The 20,479-nt window shown below is 36.5% G+C and overlaps 1 protein-coding gene across 1 annotated transcript in view; it reads left to right on the forward strand.

The window, feature by feature from the left end:
* FNBP1L (formin binding protein 1-like) overlaps positions 1–20,479 on the forward strand; it is a 49,862-nt gene that overhangs the window by 19,665 nt on the left and 9,718 nt on the right. The window contains exons 2-9 of the mRNA XM_010289511.1: positions 1,700–1,815; positions 10,779–10,832; positions 12,340–12,487; positions 12,881–12,943; positions 14,529–14,633; positions 15,163–15,291; positions 17,340–17,486; positions 18,270–18,473. Of these exons, the coding sequence (XP_010287813.1) occupies positions 1,700–1,815; positions 10,779–10,832; positions 12,340–12,487; positions 12,881–12,943; positions 14,529–14,633; positions 15,163–15,291; positions 17,340–17,486; positions 18,270–18,473 (966 nt within the window). The remainder of the gene's footprint in view (positions 1–1,699; positions 1,816–10,778; positions 10,833–12,339; positions 12,488–12,880; positions 12,944–14,528; positions 14,634–15,162; positions 15,292–17,339; positions 17,487–18,269; positions 18,474–20,479) is intronic.

Consider the following 20,479-nt stretch of genomic DNA (forward strand, 5'->3'; position numbering starts at 1 on the left):
AGATACAGGCCATGGTTTCCCAAATATATTCAGATCTTTTCTCCAGTCCCTCTCCTGTCTCTTGGCTGATTTTATGGTTCTCTGGTGAAACAGATCAGGGAAAGTGTTGTGTTTTTGGTAGAGTGACACAGAGGCAGGAGCACATGACTGGTAGTGGAACAGGATGGATGCTTTTGGTTGATCGTACTTGCATGCCATTGGATTGAAGTGTTCAAGGCACTAACAGCCAGGGCTGTTAGTCCATGGTATAGGATACTAAGAGCCGCAAGGCAAGATTTGAGAGCAACCTTAATCCCGTTATGTTCTTCTTTATTATTCTTGCTGTATATAGTTGTGTTGTCTTGGTATCTCTTTGTGAATACATTTGCCTTGAGGCTTAAGCCCTGCAGCATTTTATGTCACTTTTTGATTTAACTTCAGATCATCCTACTGCATGTTGAAATTGAACTTAATTTGCTAATACTAAATGTCAACATAATTCATTAGGTTCAGGCAAGTTACTGAATCTGCAAGACACAGCTTCTGATAAACACCCCTTAGTTTTTTGTGTAAGTTAAACTTTGCCTTTAAAAGCTTTCTGTAGCTGTTTTTTTCTTCTTTTTATTTTTTAAATTTACTGTGAAGTGTATTTGGATTCAGCATATACAGGACACAAACTTTAATGTTGCAGTTGCTTGTCTTTTTTTGATTACTAAGTAACTGTTAAGAAAAATTTACTGTAAATGCTGTCATAAGCTGAAAATCCTTGATTTTTCTACTGTGGAAGATTCTTTAGCGTAAAATACAAATATGTGCTAGACTAAAAATATTTGCTAGGCTATATTTTGTACCTTTATTTATTCTTGCCTAATTCCTAACCCCCATATTTCCACTTGTTGTTTGACTTTTCAACTTGTCCTAATGAGTCTGTCCTCCACCTGTTGATCAGTACAGAATACAGAGAAAGATTGGTTCTGAAGATGATTTAATGTATGTAAAGTCCCCCAACTTTTTTTGGAAGCGTGGTTTTATTTTTGACTTTCTCTTCCTTGTTTTGTGCCTTTGCTTTGCTATAACTTTCTTACTGACTAAGGACATGTTTGCATTCTTTGGAATCTCTTGCTAGAGCTGATCATGAACTGTGTGTATAGATTTGCTTTAATAAATAATGTTTTTCATACGCAGACTACACCCAACTTAGTCATGCAGCTATAATTTATATTATTTTTCTTTCAGTGGGTAATTGTAAGAGTGGAAGTAATTTTTTGTATCCAATGAAATGACAACTTCCTGTGTTTTAAAACTACGAAACACATCTTTCATGTTGAACAATCTCTTATTTAGCTAATACTGATCTTTGGTTATGTCTTTTTTATCTTGGTGGAAAAGATCTACTTTTGAATTAAAGGATTTTTAGGGGAAAAAAGACACATTTGCATTATGAAAGTGATCAAAGACTGCATACAAATTAAAATGCAGGTATTTAGAGCTGTTTTTAGAGAAAGAGGTAGGTCTGTGCCTGCACGTGCAGCTTGCTTTTCTTCTATATGGCTGATATATATATATTTACACACGTGACTGATTTATAACTTGAATAACTTCTACCCAAGTAGCAAGCATTCCCTTACCACACAACTCATAAATAAATTGTATGTTGTTTCTGGTGCTGCTGTGATTCTTAACTAATTCTGGGTACTTTTGTTTCCCTTTGTTTTTAAAGGATCAGTTTGATAACTTGGACAAGCATACGCAGTGGGGAATTGACTTCTTGGAGAAATACGCAAAATTTGTAAAAGAAAGGATAGAAATTGAGCAAAACTATGCAAAACAACTGAGGTAAGAACTTTTCCTTTTTCTTTTTTAAAGAATCTTAACAGTTACTTGAAATCACTGTATCAGATGATGGGCAAGTACATAATGTTGTGATTAATGACCATTTTTCATTTACAGAGTGAATTAAATCACTAATTCTTTTCATGACAGATGAGTTTTTCTTTACCAGTCCAAAACAGAAAATTATCTTTGGGTGTGTGCTTGCTTGTTTCTGCCTTTTTCCCTCCCTCTCTTCCCACCCACCCTTCAAATCTTTGAACACAAAGGTTTAAGACTTAAATTTTAAGATTCAAAACAAAACCATAGTAATATTTTTCCACTGACTATCAGTGTGTTTGTTGCAAAGTGCATTACCCATATCTACATTTTTGTGTGTGTGTTCAGCCAGCTTCAAGCCTCTGCTACTAATTAATTTCTCATGTTGAATTGGCAAGAGCTATGGTACGTTGTGTTAAGAAATCTAATTGAAATCATTGAGTAGAACTTGAGAAAAGCAGCAGATCTTCTTGTCCTTAAAATGTACCCTTTCTATAGCTGGTCTTGTCCCTTTGGGTGAGACTGTAATCCAACCACCCTTTGTCTTACCTCTCCAGTTTACTTTCTATTGATGTGAAGTGAAACACCTTTTAGGTCCAATAGGAATTTCCCCTCAGGGATCATACAAGAAGAGTAGCAGCAATGAAATGGTGCATTCTTCAGAAGCATATTCTTCAGAATAAAGTAGGATTGATTTTTACCAAAAGATGCACACAGTGCTTGAGGAACAAGATTTAAAATAAGACACTCCTGTGAACTTGGCCTTCATTGTAATCTTTGCTGCGGTCCTGAATTCCTTTGGGAATTCCTTTGAAGCTGCTGCCTAGCTCTTGTCAGGCTGAAACTGATAGCAACTTCTGTGGTGTCTTCCATAGTCACATCATTGGCAAACTAGATTGTCACCAGATACAGAGTTAAGGGATCCTTCCTCATAATTACATGCAGTAATGAGGCTCACAGCTGAGGGTGTGGTTGTTCTCTGTCTAGGCTGCTCATTTCCTTTTTTATTTCTTTATTGGTTTCTTTTGATCCAGTTGTGTATATTCACCTAACATAATACCTCATTACTTTAGTGAAGGAATTTTTTTCATAAAATAAAGGAAATAAATGCCACTTCTCCAAAGCTGGCGTAGAAGAACTTCAGGAAGTTAAAGGAAAGTTTGAAGCATGCACAACACCAGTTCACAGCCCAGTTTTGATTTGTTTTCTGTTGTCTGTTTAAAAATGAAAATGTGTTTTATTTGCACAGATCTATGCGGATGTTTTCCTTAAACACTATGAACAAATGTCATTTTGCTTAATTGTATTTAAAGGTTCATTCCACAGCTAGCACGATGAGACACCACATTATTACTTCAGGATTTGTCTAAAAATAAGAAATCTTCCCTGTTCAGCATTTTACTCTCTTGGGTAACACTATTGATTTTTCTCAAAGTGTCTTTCCAAAATGAAAGAGTTCTGTCGAGTACCCGTTCTGTCAGATGACTGGACTGACTGTCCATGTGCAGTAAGTATGACAGTTTTGGGAAGCACAGGTCTTACTGCACATGTGTTGTACAGTGCATGCATGCACTTCCTGCCTGCTGCCAATGAGGGTCTGGACAGTGCACACATGAGAGGTTGACTGATTTTCTGCCAGTAGACCAGTTCATGAAACTGCACTTTGATATTCTTGCCTGTGTATTCCTTGGGGGAGAACTGATTGTTAGTAGTGAATTGTCTTGTGATAACAACTTGATTTCAGCCATCACTGGTCTTGAGCACACTCACTGTTCTTAACCATGTAAAACAGTCATGAGGCCTCAGATTGAGATCAAGCAAAATTTTCACCTCTGGATGAGTTAGCCATCCTGCAGCTTGCTCCTGAGAAGTTCTGAGACAGAAGATCTTGGGGGTGGACTATGGTTCTGGTGAATTTTAATGCTGGCAGCATATGGCCTGTGAGACAGATACTAATAACTCTGATAGAAATTTCTAGCTTATCATTGTTTTTTCCTTTTGTAATGAAATATAATCTGAAAAATAGCATCTTGAGGATCTCTTCATAATGAACTTTATAACTAAGATTTGTTATGCCCCTGTTTAGTGGATGTATAAACAGTATGGTGAGCAGTTGCCTCTTGGTAGTTCTGTGGCTCTTCTAGTACTTGGATGGGATACCAAGAAAAAACAAGTTTAATAAGTGAGATAATGATAGTGGTGTATGGTGGTATTTTTTTCCTCTCTTGGGTTTAGTGTGGGCCATGAACATTGTTGAGATTGTTGATGGATCTTATTCTTGTAGACTTAAACCCAAGGATGAAAACTTGAGTGAATTTTTCGTAAGTTTTCACAAATTAGAGTCCGTGTCCTGGCAGAAATTCATATTCACTTCGTGTATACCCTTGCATTTTGATTATTTTTTTGGTATACTGTCACAGCTTAGAGATGAGACTTTCCCAGGTGCAACAGCTGTGCTGAGCTTCTAGGAGATGACAAGTGATGCATGTGCAGCATATGAGGAACTGTTTGAGTGAACTCACTATATTCTTATTGTATGCAGTTATTGCAGTTTATGGTCACTGAGTAATTCCAGAAATTATAACTTGTGAGAGTCCTGTCCAAATGCTGGTTTTAGCTTGCAAGTCATTCCTTGCTATTCTTTGATAGGCAGTTCCTGATACTGACATAAAGTGTAAGAAAAATTGAAACACTGAGGAATCCTCAGCTGTCTACAGAGAGAAAAAAATCTAGAGACCTTGTCTGTCTTTGTCTGCAATATACTTTGTTCTGAAAAAAAGCAACTATAATTACTTTTTTTTTGACCTAACTTAAAGGAAAAATCTTAAGTTTTGTGTAGCATAGGTCTCAACTAACATACTGTGGTATCCCAAGGACTGTGAAGGTTATTATAGGCTGTTATTGAGTTACAAGAATGTGAATCAGGACAAACATATTGCAGTATACATTGTAGATTAACAGATTTCATTTTAATGACTGTTTAATTTGTTCTTAATTTGTAATTGAAAAAATTGATGTAGTATGTGCCAAATTACTGGGTTCTTGGCTGAATTTTGTAACTGATTCTCAGATGCTGCTTTTGATCAGCATTGTTGCTTAAAAGGGGCAAGGCGAAGGTCTGTTTTGTTTACTTTCACATCATCACACACCAAATAATTCTGGTGTTCACTCCCTTTTTCTTCTGTCTGAAGCATTATGACACTTGCGAAGGCAGAAGAGTTCCACTTCCTGTGATGTTAGGCAGTAATACAAGTTATACCTGCAGTTACAGATTAAACTACCATACGCAATAAAATTTCTGAATTTGGTCAGCTTCTCTATTGTCAGTTTAAAGAAAAGAGCAATGATTGTTCTTGAACTATTTGAGTGTTTCCTTTAAAATTGTCTGTTGTGATCTCTGGAGATGTCTAGTTAATCTGAGCAAACTGTATTTTACATGTTCCTTCTGCATATTATTGTATGTAAGTGTGTTTTTTTAAAAATACAATATTAATTTATGCATAAGTCTCGTCAAATTGAGACATAGTTACCACATTTTTATATGCGGAATCTTGGAAACGTTATTTAAAACGGGTGTAAGCTCAGATGTGAAGTTGGGGACACAGATTATCACCATATGTGTTCATTTCTCAGATCTCTCTTCCTTTGGTTGGAGCTTAAGAATGTACGCTGTTGATTATTATCCAAATACGGATGTAGCAGGTTTTTTTGCAGTGATGTTTCTGCGAGCCAAAATGTATGAATTCTTAATGGTACCAAGGATATTCAGCTTTGTAAACTCAAATTCCATGTTACAATTAAAGATTCATCTCTTCAGTTAAAACTTCTTCTGATGACATGTTACTAAATACAGTTCATAATACTGATATGCAATCAGTGAAGCCATCAGAACCCTGTTGAAAGTATTACTTTTACATATAAATATGAAATGCCTTTGAGTACTTACTGCATTTTTTGGGTAACTTATGAAAGCAGACTTCAAACTTTTTTCCCAGGCTCATTTGTAATATGATGTAGAGGCTGTAGAGATTTAGTGTAGGAGGATGCCACAGTATCTAAGCTGCTACCTTGATACAAATTCACCCTATTGATGCTGCTGCTCCCATTCTTTATGTTCTACATTAATTGACTGAAGAAAACTTAGTTTTGAGTTGTTAAACACAATTTTTGTACAAATGTCTCTAAAATTTTATGTAGATATTTTATGTACTTGACTGTAAATAATTTTAATTTATTAACTAGGGTGCTTTTTGAAACCTTTGGCTATGTGACTGATGTACTACTTCTTTTAAAAATCAGTAATGTAGTCCAGGCTGCTATCTTACTGGTGTTGACCTGAGGCCAATTTATACTGAGAAGAGAGGTTGGTTGATAAAATTACAGGAGCAGCACCATTGAATGTGGTTAGTCCCGTATGAAATCTGCTTCCAGATGGCTGTAAGACAGAGTGTGGTAGAAGAAGTCTAAATTGTACTTCCAGAGAAGATTAAAGTGTCATCAATCTACGCTTTTCTAAGGAAGTATAGCACAGTTTATTCCATAGATTTGGTTCAGTTCTGATGGTTGGCAATTCTGCAGTTTTCTTCAAAACTAGTCCAGACCCATATCTGAATCCTGGTGATTAGACACACACTTAGGTAGATGTTAAAGAACATTATGCTTCCTTAAAATGTCATCTGGCTCCTCTTTGAAATAGTGCTTCACTTTTCAGGTCCACACTCATACTATCTGCTTGTGAACCTGTGCTTTTTCAAAGATATAAATCTAATTTCTCTGTTTTTCTAAGTATTGGTGTTCACTTCTTGGAAAAGCCATTTATGCTTCATTGTTCACATGAACAATGGCTTTTTCTCTGAATTTTAAATTCTGCATTTGCTTGTTGTTTCATATTTATTGACTTTGATTATCGTACCTTATGCTGTTATTGAACCTTAAATCCTGATCACACAGTGTCTCAAAACGGTGTATGTTCCTGTGATCCTAAGGTAGACAAGATTGACTAATGAAACTGACTTTTATTAGGAGAAGGGAATATATAATACTTTGTTCTTCCTAGAAATAGTAAACAGTTGCATTAAAAATTGAAACCAGAACAGAAATTGTCATGCTAGTAAATAAGGTATATTTGTGACCCTTTGCTGCTGCCACTTTAAGCTGTATGTTTTTTAGTAAGTGGTTTCTCATTTTTAATACCTCTGAAAATCTTCAGATTTCATGCATGGTTGCTTAGCTACAGCATTATATGCTTTTTATGCATTTCATCTTCTGAATAATAATAAGGTGAATTTTATGAGTTTCCCATTTGTTAATAAGCACTGAGGAGCAGAGCAGAAACGTAAGGGAAGATGGAACATGGGAAAGTTACTTAGTGAGATTACTTTTTTTCCTTGTTTTTTTGCATTTTCCAATCAGAATGTCTGCATTTAACCCCTACCAAGTAGAATGTTACAACAGGCAGTGGATTCTGGCGATAGCGAAGAGATCCTTGTTTTAATGTTGGTGAGAAAGTTCTTATAAAATTTGTAGATACTTTAAAAAAAGTCAGTGTTTATTCTCTTTCTTAGTACATTTTGATGTAAAAAGGACTTGACTATCTTATCACAGAATCATTAAGGTTGGAAAAGGCCTTTAAGATCATCAAGTCCAACCATCAACCCACCACCACCAGGCTCACTAAACCATGTCCTGAAGTGCCATGTCCCCATGTTTTTTGAATGCTTCCAGTGGTGGTGACTCCACCACCTCCCTGGGCAGCCTGTTCCAATGCCTGACCACCCTCTCAGTGAAGAAATTTTTCCTAATATCCAATCTAAACCTCCCCTGGCGCAACTTGAGGCCATTTCCTCTCGTTCTGTCGCTAGTTACTTGGGAGAAGAGACCAACACCCTCGTCTCCACAACCCCCTTTCAGGTAGTTGTAGAGAGCGATAAGGTCTCTCCTCAGCCTCCTCTTCTCCAGACTGAACAAGCCCAGTTCCCTCAGCCGCTCCCCATAAGACTTGTGCTCCAGACCCCTCACCAGCTTCGTTGCCCTTCTTTGGACACGCTCCAGCACCTCAGCATCCTTCTTGTAGTGAGGGGCCCAAAACTGTACACAGGATTTGAAATGTGGTATCACCAGTGCCGAGTACAGGGGCACAATCACTTCCCTACTCCTGCTGGCCACACTATTTCTGATACAGGCCAGGATGCTCTTGGCCTTCTTGGCCACCTGAGCGCACTGCCGGCTCATATTCACCTGGCTGTCAACCAGCACCCCCAGGTCCTTTTCCGCCGGGCAGCTCTCCAGCCACTCCTCCCCAAGCCTGTAGCATTGCATGGGATTGTTTTGACCCAAGTGCAGCACCCAGCACTTGGCCTTATTAAACCTCATGCAGTTGACCTTGACCCATCGATTCGGTGTGTTCAGATCCTTCTGCAGAGCCTTCCTGCCCTTGAGCAGATCAACACTCCCGCCCAACTTGGTGTCTTTCCATACCTTCAGAGACCACAACTCTAAAGAGACAAGGTCTAAGCTTGCTGTTTCCACACTGACTCCTTGCTCATATTTTGGCATATACTTCATGGCTGAACATAGTGTCACTACTTACCGTAGGCATGACTTCCACATAAATTTATTTGAGAAATTGTACAAGGTTGTTTTAGATGAAAGTAGGATTATCACCCTTGTTTTAATGATAAGGTGGTTCATAGTTTGTAACAACCAAAGTTACCCATGGACAGTGGGAATGAGATACAAAACATGCATGCAAGGTTTTGTTTCATAGAATTTTCTCTTACTCATCTTTTTTCTGTAGTGTGGTTGTGTAGATTGCTTTATACAGTCCACTTTGCTGCTTTTGGGGAAGCTGTTTTGGGCTATATTAATAATTAGTCTAAGAAGTCAATGGCCAATTGTCTCAATTACTATTGGACAGACAGACGGAAGAATTCTATCCAGAGGCCAATTAAAAAATGACGGTTAAAGCAGCTCTGCTAGATTTGCATTGTATTACATTTAATTTCTTCTTTGGGTGGATGTGTGAAATAGTTTCATTACAAAATAGCATCCCTTTACACAATACAGAGGTTTGAATGAAGTCTACTTCATACCAGTTGAAAAGCAGAAGCATTTTTTGTATAAACCAGGTCCAAAAACATACTTCAAGAAGTCTTCCCTGACGAGCTCAAGGCAAACACTGTCTCTTGAACAAAATGATTCAGTTGTGAGCACTTGTTTTGTTGTTTGTTTTTTTTGTTCTTAAAGGATGATTATTCAGAGATGTATGGGGGGAAAAAATTACCAACATTGTGTTGCTTTTATTTGTGGGTTGTATAGCAAATAATTGACATGCATTATTTTCTGCCTAGATGTTAATTCACACTTAAAAATATTACTTTGGTAGTTTAGATGAGAGATATTATAACAGGCACTCTGTTCCACAGTTTAAACATTACTGGGAAGGTTTTGATGAAGTGGTTCTAATGTTTTGAAAATACAATTTTTGCGAGGGTGCGCATTCATATTTAAATACTGGTCTATTTAATTTGAGTAGTAGATCTCTCTTTAAATACTGTTTGCTGCTTTAAAAAATGCACAGCAACTGAGATGTTTCACTGCTTTGACCTCAAAAAGCACAAAGTTTGAGGGTAAGAAATTTGAGAAAAATCCTATGTCTTACCCCTTTTTCTTTTGTACAAAAAGGATTCTTTATTTGCTGTAAAATTACTCAAAAGGATTATTTGCTGTAAACTCTCACAGTGAAAGGAGAACTGGAGTAGATTTATAATTTCGTTTGTTCCTGTTTCATGTAAAAACCTGACAATTTTGAAAATTGCTGGAATAAAAAATGCAACCAACTGAAGTTATGAACATCCAGCTACTAAGAATAAGAAGGAAATTATGGAATTTTTTTCAAGACTGACAACATGTATCCTTTTGAATCTCAAGAATTTTAAAAGACGTCATTGCTGTCCTAAAAACAATCCTCTAAAATCGAGGCAGAATGCTGTGCTGGAAAAAATGTGCACACAGAAGTTTGAGGTAAAGGTTGACATACAGGAAGATAAGAATTCGAAAAAAATCACTGGACATCCTGTCATCCCTCCTGTCTGTAAAATTGTGTGGCTTCATTTCATGTTCATCACAGGATTTAGGATATTTGTAGCAATATCTGTAACTGCAAATATTTTGCCATTGTTTAAGCAAATGCTGTTGTTTAATGCCTGTGTTATTTATGCTTTAGCGTAGAGTAGGTGATGTGGTTTGTATGTTTCTTGGGGTGCTGTTGCTGCATTGTATGATAAGCAAAGTAGTTTGTATCAGTGTTCTCAGAAATTGGACTGTTATACTGTGTGAAGTGCTGGTCTGATGGATCATCATTTAGAGATTTTCTGGATTTCTGAAAACTTGGTATTTATAACGCTGGTGGTAAGGGAAAAAGTAGTGTCCTTCCTGAAAAGAGCTGTTACATCTTCTGTTCTGGAAACACCCTTATTGAAGATGGGGAGATACTGTTGTTAAAACCTTTGAGCTGAATGTACACGCAAAGCTTAATTCAGGCTTGGAGTTTTGTGCTCATAGGTATAGCTTACAGTGTGCACTATCTATATGTTACACAGGGATCATACATTTGCTTTGTTCTTGTCTGCTAGCTTCTTTTGCATGTGTGAAAAGGATGTTAAACAGAGAACTCATTTTATGTCTAGTCACTTTGCAGTAGAGGTTTTAAAATACTTGCAAATGTATTGTTCTAGGTCAAAGTGATATAAAACTTTGAAAATGCCATAGATTTCTGCCTTCTGTTATCTAAAGGACCCTTATAAAATGATAGAGGGAATAGATTTGTTCCTTGAAGTCACTAAAAAGAAATAATTTCTTTATGCAGTTTTTTATATGTCTTCTCAAAAGAGACTCTAAAATAGCATCTTTTTTTCATTCTTCCTTGATAGAAATCTGGTTAAGAAGTACTGTCCTAAACGTTCACCCAAAGATGAGGAACCCAGGTAAAAATGTGCATTTCAAGTTCTTTGTATAAGAAATGAGGACTACAGTATACTCTGTCCTTTTATAGATTTTTTTTTTTTGTCTTTTTTAAAGATAACGTACTTAATTGGCTTAAGACAACAAAAGAATTCTGCTTGGCTTCTTACTGTTCTGCTGTAATTCTAAGCATGAAACCTGAGTTTACTTCTGGTAGTATTTTAAAGTAGTAAACATGGCAGGTTGTACTTGCTCTGTTCCAAGTTCTTGAGCTAGCTGAAAGTTTGAAAGCACAAGTTTAGTATGCTATGTACAGTCTAGTATTATTTGTTTACAGAAAAGCAATTATGTGTCCTCAGGCTGTGTGTTTTGCTTAGTTTAGTAGTTTTTCAGTGCATTTGTATGGCGATACAAATGTAGCTATACATTTGTATACTGAGACTTGAGTGTACACAAAATTGTCATGTTTTTGGCAAGAAGAGCTCTTAAACTGCTGACTTGCTTTGACTGCGGAGACAAAATAAGCGAATGTCTAACTGTGGAGGAGCAACTGGTGCTGAAGAACTTTATGATCATTTATCAGAGAGGTGCTTGTTTTGCTGTCCATGTCCATAGCAATTTTTTTATTTATTTAGAAAAACACAATACTTTTTTTCTTTAGGGATAACTCTTATGAAGGAAAGAAAGTGGGCAAGTTTCAGGTTGTAGCTAGAGCACATGCTATGCCCAGAGTGCCTGAAAATTCACACTAGTATTTCCTCTAGCTGTTTTGACTATTTAAAGATCCTGGACGACAGGGAATGGGATTTCTTGTGATAGGGTGGCATTTGAATTCCCCAGAGCCAAGCCTATGGAGATGGCAGTATTCCACAGTTCAAAGAGAGAAAGATGTATATTTTAATGTGGTGCCTGTTTTTTTTTTTTCTTTCTTCCCTTCCACACACACTTTCTACCCTTTGCCCCTCCTCTTCCCCCCCTTTTTAGTGCCAGCCATAGTGGCACCTTACTTCCAGCCAGGAGGTGGGCAGGCAAACAGGCAGCTGTCTCCAGAGCTGATAGCAAACTTGTTCTGTAGATCATCCATCGGGATGCATATGAGTGGTATGATTGGCATGTTCCACCCTCAAGACTACCAAGCACATCATCTCTGCAGCAAGTTCAGCCTCTGAGCCTAGGGACGTATGTATCCGTTCCCAAGCTCAGGCCTCTCAGTTGGCAGCTTAGGAGATACCACTATACTACAGGGCTTTCCAGGTAGTATTCTTCTTATTTCTTTTCCATCCACAAAAATCCATATTCTTATAAATGTATTTGAAGAGACATTGCAACATATAGTACATGCTAGGCTTAATGTAGGCTTTCCCAACTTGCATTTTTACTATAATTCAATCAGCATTAAGATAAGGTTTATTGTAAAATATGTATGATTTTTTAAATTTAATCAGGAGTACAGATTATACTAAAAGTCCATTTGAAAAAACTGTCTCACTTTTTGCATCTGCATGTTTGTGCGTGTGTGCTTTCTGTCAGGTTTACTTCGTGTATTGCCTTTTTTAACATCCTTAATGAGTTGAATGACTATGCAGGACAACGAGAAGTAGTTGCAGAAGAAATGGGACACAGAGTATATGGAGAACTGATGAGATATTCTCATGATCTAAAAACTGAGAGAAAAATGGTAATTTCTATATTGTGATTTGATAATAGGATATGAAAATGGATATGGCTTTTAACAAATTGATGTATTTCTTTACTTAATTTAATGAACTTGGCAATAAGTAGGTTTTGTAATACATTTATAAAAAAACATACTTAAAGTTATTCTTTATTTTTATGTACCGGTTTACTATGGTTATTAAACGTAAAAATTAAGATCTTGGGAGCCAGTGCTTACTAGTAATTTTTTTACCAGTCTAATTTTCATCTGTGGTACTGTTCTTAATATGATTAGTAGAGTCTTCCAAAGAGTACTGGTAACTTCTGGGAGATACTGCATGTCATAGTGCAGGGACTAACTAATGGTAATAGTACTAACAGATACACAAATTAAACTTATTTGTTATGTTTTTAGCATCTTCAGGAAGGGCGAAAAGCTCAACAGTATCTGGACATGTGCTGGAAACAGATGGATAATGTGAGTTTGTGTTTTGGTGTTTTTCCCTTAATAATATACAGTCTGTGAATGGAACTGTTGTCATCTTGCTTGCTTAGACTTTAATGTTTAGCTATATTACTGAATGTCCAAATCACAGTCAGTAAAATCCAAAACACAGTTCAATGTACCTGTAGATCCCTGTTTAAAAAAAAAAAATCTCCTGTAAACAGCTTCTGTGTGTATGTTTGAGTGAAGCCTTGGCTTTTGTCCAGGGTAAAGGAATCTGTTTTTAACATGGATACAGACTTCTTTGGTTGCTTTTTGTTTAGAGAGTAATTAATAATGACAATTTCTTCATATGAAGATGAACTCTTAAGTCACTGTATTTGACTTGAGTTTGAGGGCTTGTTGTGTGAAGTCTATTCAAGAATACTACTATAGACTACTTTCATGAGGTAGCATTACTTTTTAAAAGAGAAATGGAAGTTAATTTCTCTAGAAGAGATTTTAAGCTCCTTTTTCTTGAGAGACATGCTTTTAAAGATAAGAAAAATACAAAATTCAACAAAGTGTGCTCAAGATGCATTCTGATATTCTGGTGGTTTTGTATCTTAGAAATTTATTGTATCTTTGATCCAGATTATTGTGAAGCAATACCAGAAAGGTGAATTTCTATTTTGTTGTTGTGCACTCAGATAAACAATGTCTTGCCTCAGTGTCATGTCAAAGAATTTAATTCATGGTCTGAGGATCAGAGTAGAAGCAGATGTGGTAGTTTTAGATGCTAACACCCTCCACCAAGATAATTCCCAGAGCTCACCTCAAACAGTTAGTTGTGTTGTCTGCACTGTATTTACTTGCTCTTGAGTGCATAGTCAGTCTTTTGAATGCATACAGCCTTTAAGGGACACATTAATCTCAATTGCCTGACTTTGCAGTGAAGTGGGAGAGCAGTGCTCATACAATCTCTGTTGCCAGTTTGTCTCTAGAAATACGAACTTCCTGAGGCACAACAGTTTTTCCTACAGCAGTTGTTGTGACAACAGCCAGATTATATTGAACATCAGGTACATAAAATGCTGTTGTCTGTGCTGCTTACAGCGATGCTAGTTGGTATGAATACTGATGATAATGGATAGGTATGCTAAGATCTTGTAATGTAGATAAATCCTTCAGACTACCTTCAAAATAATTCAGTTGAATTTATTCAAATAAAATTGATCACTGAAGACGGGAACTTGAAAATTGTACTCATAGAAGTCCAGGTTTAAGTTTTCTGCCCCCTCTCTTTTATTTAGGTTATTGAGGTCAGGCTAGAAAGTGGACTTGTCTGTTTATAATTAACTGCTCATCTTTGTAATAAGTTATTTTGTATTTTGATTATCTGATATTTTATACAATAATTACAGTTGTTTCCTTGCTGGTACTTGAAGGAAATAAGTTTTAAATAGAAAAGTTGAAAATTTTTGAGACTTGGTTGCTGTGAGAACTATGTATTTACTTAAAGGTACTTAGTGAATTTAAGATATTTAAGGGGAAGCTTTGATATTTAGGATTCAAAATTACTGTACAAAACCAAAAGGGGATAGTGGCTGTTGAAGCAGTAGGTTTGTGGCTTTTGTAGAGCAAGAAGAAATTTGAGAGAGAATGCAGAGAGGCAGAGAAGGCACAGCAAAGCTATGAAAGACTGGACAATGACACTAATGCGACAAAGGCTGATGTTGAGAAGGTAAGAGTGGTGCTGTTTCTTTCTTTACCCTGTCTCTGTTATACAAAATATTTTATTTGCATGTTTATCATCAGTACTGGAACAACATTCCTTGAATGTATAAAATATGCTTGCTTATTATGTGCAAAATCAAAGTTACAGTAAAATACAGGACAGCACAGGGAGGGAGGGAGTATGCTTCACTAGTCTCGATGATGCTGTTGAGATGATGACTATCTTCCTTAAACAAGCAGGCTTACTGGTATTTGGTATCTTGTGGTTTGTATGTTCAGCCACCAGTGTTTTTTAGGACATGCATTTAAGTGACGTGGCTAAGGGAGCTAAAATGATCATTGCTCTCTCTATGTAACAAATTACATCTGTAGACTGTCAGTATATATGCAGTCTCACATTCCTCATATTTAAGTTATACGGATGTCAGTTGTGATTACTTGTGATTAGTGTTTTTGCATAGTTGGTAAAATAAAATAATGCTGTATGTCATTGAAAAGCACAAGACATGTTTGAACTGATGACACTTTCTTACTAGGCTAAGCAACAGTTAAACCTGCGCACACATATGGCTGATGAAAACAAAAATGAATATGCTGCACAGCTACAGAATTTTAATGGGGAACAGCACAAACACTACTACATTGTCATTCCTCAGATTTATAAGGTAAAATAATTAACAGAGTAAGTAGGTCTGATCATCTTCTAAGGGAGAAGTAGATTTTAAAACAATTTTGGGGATTTTAGTGGATAGTTTTACCAAGAAATTAGCATAATATTGATACAACCTGTGTTTTAGCATACTTACTGTTTACAGTAATTAAGCTTAGACCTGTAATGAAAATATTCTGTTGCATTTCCTATGAACATTTTATATTTTATAGACTCTTTGTTTAAATATTGCTGAAGAGGTATGGCAAAATAAACATTTGAGACATCTGGGTGAGAGCAAACATTTAAAACAATCATTCCAATAAGGTTTGATCACTAGTTCTCTTGATATTTTTGTGCGTGTGGATGTTTTGACGCTGGCAGAGATGAAGGAAAGCATATAGCTAATGGTGACTATGTGGTTTAATGTATCTCATGTACAGGTATAAAATGGCTGGATTGGAGGCAGAAGTCATTGCTTCATCAATATTACCAGCAATCCACAGAACTCTCCAAAATAATAAAAAAAGTTAAAGGTCAAATGAGATCAATACTTAGCATCTAAAAATGGGATTTCTCAAAGTCCTTCATGTAGCTATTAAGGACTTTGCAAAACTAGTTTAAAGTAAAGTCGTTGGGGGGCATCAGGTGAGGGAGAGGTTGGAAGTGCGTTGGCATATGTGTTCAGCCATTTGGAGAATACTGTGACTGTAGAAACTGATTTGGAGAGAGGGAGTGAGGAAACAGAACGTAAAAACACTGACCTTCTTAAGGTAATAATGCTTGATACTTTCCAGAAGCACAAGGGAGTTCATATCTTTAAAGAATACTTATTTGAAGGTCTAGGATTCATAGGAGAAAATTACCTTGGCTTATTAAAGAATTTTTCTAATATTTTAACTGTTAAGCAGCACTATGGTAGATCTGACATGAGCACACTGATGGAGGAATTGCACTCAACTCCCTGGAGAAATAGTTTGATCATCTTTGTTTGTAGCTTGGACTAGAGTTTTGTTTTATTGCCTTTATTTCTCTAGGGTTAACATCCATTATCTTTGTGAGATATTACTTATGTTTTTGAAATCTCCAATAACAGCAGAAAGGCCTAGTCCTTCTTTCTCTTGGGACTGCATTTTTATTATTTTCTTGCACGTAGTCAGTAACGTTCTATGGGAAAACCTTGGGAGATGGATTTAGCATGACTAGGTTGTTGCTTTGTTTTGGAGAGATGAAATTGGATGCTGTTTGAGACATCTGCCTTTGTTAGAGTAGATACAGGAAAGATCCAACTTCTTATCCTGTTTTTAATAACCTATTGATGTATGTACTGTTGCTTTTTGTTTTCTTTCTCTCCCCCCCCCCCCCCCCCCCCCCCCCAGAATTAGATGAAAGGCCCAGGGCTATTATCTTAATAGTATTTCACTTTAATTTGTTCTTTTTGTTATGTTCCTGTAGACTTTTATTACAAATCTTATGTAATGGTATTCTTTTCTTTATTTTCTTGCACACTTCTAAAGGAAATGGTTTGTATTTCACATCAGAGAGCATGTCTAAACAGCATATAATATTTCTAGTTTTTCCTATTTTTTTCAATCATTGGTATTTATTGGGAAGTATAAAAGTGAAAACAAGAGAGATATTTATCACCAGAGAGAAATTATTTGGAACTAGGAGAGAGTAAGGAGATGTAGAAATTAGTAGAATTTCTTTACTGTAGTTTTCATTTTTGCACGGAACAAATATTTTGAGCTAACTAGGTGGCTGTAGACACTGTACACATGCTTTAAAAAAGAATAAAGAGAAGAAAGTCTAGTCCTTTACATAATTTTTAAAAATCAAAGAGTATCAACTCTTTGTAATTGCTGTTCTGGGCATCTTAAGTCTATCTCTGAAAGGATGATTTTTTAACTTAATTGTTCTGTTTTGTTAAGCAAATAAAAATACTGGGAAAGCATAGAAATTCTATACTACACTGTGGTGACCACAGTGACTGCATACATCAGGATGGGGGGGAGGGGAAATCTGCAAATAAAAGCTTTATTTTATCTTTCTTTGTGCTTGCAGCAACTTCAAGAAATGGATGAAAGAAGGACTATCAAACTTAGTGAATGTTACAAAGGCTTTGCTGACTCTGAGCGCAAGGTTATTCCGATTATCTCTAAATGTTTAGAAGGGATGATCCTTGCAGCAAAATCAGTTGATGAACATAGAGTAAGTGGAATTGAGCGACTTTTTAAATGTGCATGAGCAATGTAACTGATATGGAGGCTGGGGAGAGGGGAAAGACAGACTTACCCTGTACATTTATCTTTCTGTTGTCAAATATTTGTCTGCTTGAAAAGTGTTGTGACTTCAGTTTTAGCCTGAACAATCACTTCCACTTTCAGTGGTCTGTTCTCTTCCCGTTTTATTGCTTTCTTGTGATCTGAAGACCTTCGACGCTTCCTCACTGTATGTGATTTTTGGACACATTGTTTTAGTCATCCTGAAACATCCTAGAATACCGACATGGCTGGTATTTTCTCCAGTATGCAGCATTAAATCATGTAACGGGTGTTCAGTTACCAAAGTATCATTCTGTGTCCTGTTTAATTGCAGCTATTGGCACTTCCCTATTACATGCTACTACGTCTGGTTTCTTCGCATTATCTTTGTTTCAGTGCTAATGTTGAAGAATTAGGAGGTGGGGCAGTAACTTGTCCCTAAAGCATGTCCTGTTTTAAATTTGTGATAACCCTTGGGGACTATTTGCTGGATTCTGAATAGCAGGGCATGCTTTGATTTTACATTCGTGGTAACACTGCTGAGAAAAAAGAACATACGGTATCTTCACTTGATCTATCCGAAAGCATGCATTTTGAGCGCGCTCTCATTTTCCCATCTGTGCATCTCTGCAATTAAAGGGAAAATTTATGTCTCCGTGTTTTTTTTCTCTCCAGTTCCTAATGGGTTTGCTTGTTCTGCTTTTTAAACTCCTTAATGCCCTATGTTTAGGACTCTCAACTAGTAATAGACTGCTTCAAATCCGGTTTTGAACCTCCTGGAGATTTTCCATTTGAAGATTACAGTCAGAATATTTACAGAACTATCTCTGATGGGACCATCAGTACACCAAAGCAGGAAGGAATGAGAATTGATTCAAAAACTACAGTGGGCAAGGCTAAAGGAAAGCTGTGGCTATTTGGAAAGAAGCCGAAGGTAACAATTAAGATATTACTATTTGGAAAATTAAAATGTGATGATCTATCATCAACAGCGATTTATTTATTTAAAAGTAACCTTCCCCTTGCCTGCCATTGTCTTTTACAATATGTGTAAGGAGATTTGAAGGTTTGAGTAGGGCTGGATACTTACCATATTAAGAATCAAGTTCTCAGTGGGGGAACTTTTCCAGTTTTCCTTCTGGTGTTTTGTGTCTGGGAATGTTTTTAATAGTTATTTCATAAAAGTAGCTTCCCATTTCTATAATGTTTCTAAGTTTCCATAAAGACTTTGTGCAATTGCACAGAAAAGGTGTTAATTGTGAATGTAAAAATAAGGGGAGGGGGTGTTTGCTTTGGAGTCACGCAGACTCCAGATCTCTCTCTCATACTATAAAAAGCAACTCCCTTCTACATGTCACATAATGTAGCTGTTCATATATAGGAGTATTATATAGGTTTGTATTATACCTGCTGCTAATTTTGAAAACTTCTAAGGTTTGTTTGAAAACATTAAAATTTATAAAACCTCATTTATAAAACATACTGTTGAAGGTCCATACAGGTAAATGTCCCAGAAGAAGTATTACTGTGAAATAAGTAAAAATACTCCTATGCTCAAAAAGCAGAGAAATTACTCCTTTTCGTATTATGAGTCTCAGTTACCACTTTCTGTGCAAGATGCCTTCATGGGTCAACAAAAAATTATCAATACATGCATTAGCTATATAAATTAATAATGAAGCATATAGATACTTAAATTTTATGCTAGGTCTTTATTTAGTATTGGAGCGTATCAGTGAGTCATTTTAATGGTGCCCACAAATTTCTGTGTGGTTATTTTAATGCTTCAAGTCAGTTTCTGCCATTTATTATAGGAAGCTATTCTTGGAGCTTGTTAGTGGTAGGATTTATTTTCTGCTTGATAGTATTCCAAGAAAGCAGACCTTTACAGTATATTATGTAACTGCAGCTGTGTGTTAGAGTGAAAACTGATTGTTTACTTTTCATGCAGTATAATCAATGATGGACAATAATTTAAATGCATTAGTGCATTAGCACATTTGTTGCATTTGGCTGCAGAGGTGGGTGAGATTCAGCCTGTTCTGAAATTAGATCATGATTACCATTTGACAAGAAGACATCTTTCCGAGAATTTTGGAGAGGGAAGCTATGGAAGTCTGCATTGGCTTTCAGTCTAGACCTTGGCATTTGCTGTAGTTGTAACAAATTCCTTAGTATGATGACAGCTGAAGAAAGCTGACAGGACTTTCCCTGCTCTTTCTTCTCTCTCGTTCGTTCACTTTGTATGTAGCGCTCAGAGTCAGCCTTACTGTTTCCTGTATGGAATCACAGATAGACATACATGTATATACGTACTACATGCATCTCTTCCTTAAGGACCTGGAAAGAATGGAAGATTATGTCCCTTTTTTTCCATCTGTTTTTGGGGAGGATGGAGGGAAGTTCTACAGAACAGCAGCTGTGAGCAAATTACTTACCAGAAAATACATATTTAATTCCAAGTACTATTTACAGGTTTTAAAACACGTTCTTAAATTAGCTAATATAAAAATACATTGCTTTGTTGTAGCTAGGGTATTCATGGTGGCCTTTGGGCCTTCACTTAGCTGAAACTATGGCTGGTTTTGACTTCCAGATATGCATTTACCTATTTTTGGTGTTGTCAAAGACATAAAAGTCCTTTGGAAAGGGAATGAGTTGTGCAGCAGAGGAAATAGTACAGATGAATCAAGCTGGGGAAAAAAGCAGCAGAGGTATGAGAGGCAAAAAATGAGAGAAGCAATTTGAAAAACAGGGAGGAAGTAAGTGGCAGAAGTTGTCGTGGTGAAGAATGCCATGCAGCCATTCTGTCAGTCCAGCTTTACTACGGAGACTGAGTATATTTTTTGTTTTAGTCATTCTCCGTAGATGTACCTAATATATCTATTTTAACTTGCCTGGGAGGGTGCATCAAAACATAGGAAGAAACAGCGAGCAGGA

Source organism: Phaethon lepturus, unplaced genomic scaffold (assembly GCF_000687285.1).
Source record: "Phaethon lepturus isolate BGI_N335 unplaced genomic scaffold, ASM68728v1 scaffold13066, whole genome shotgun sequence".
NCBI lineage: Eukaryota > Metazoa > Chordata > Aves > Phaethontiformes > Phaethontidae > Phaethon > Phaethon lepturus.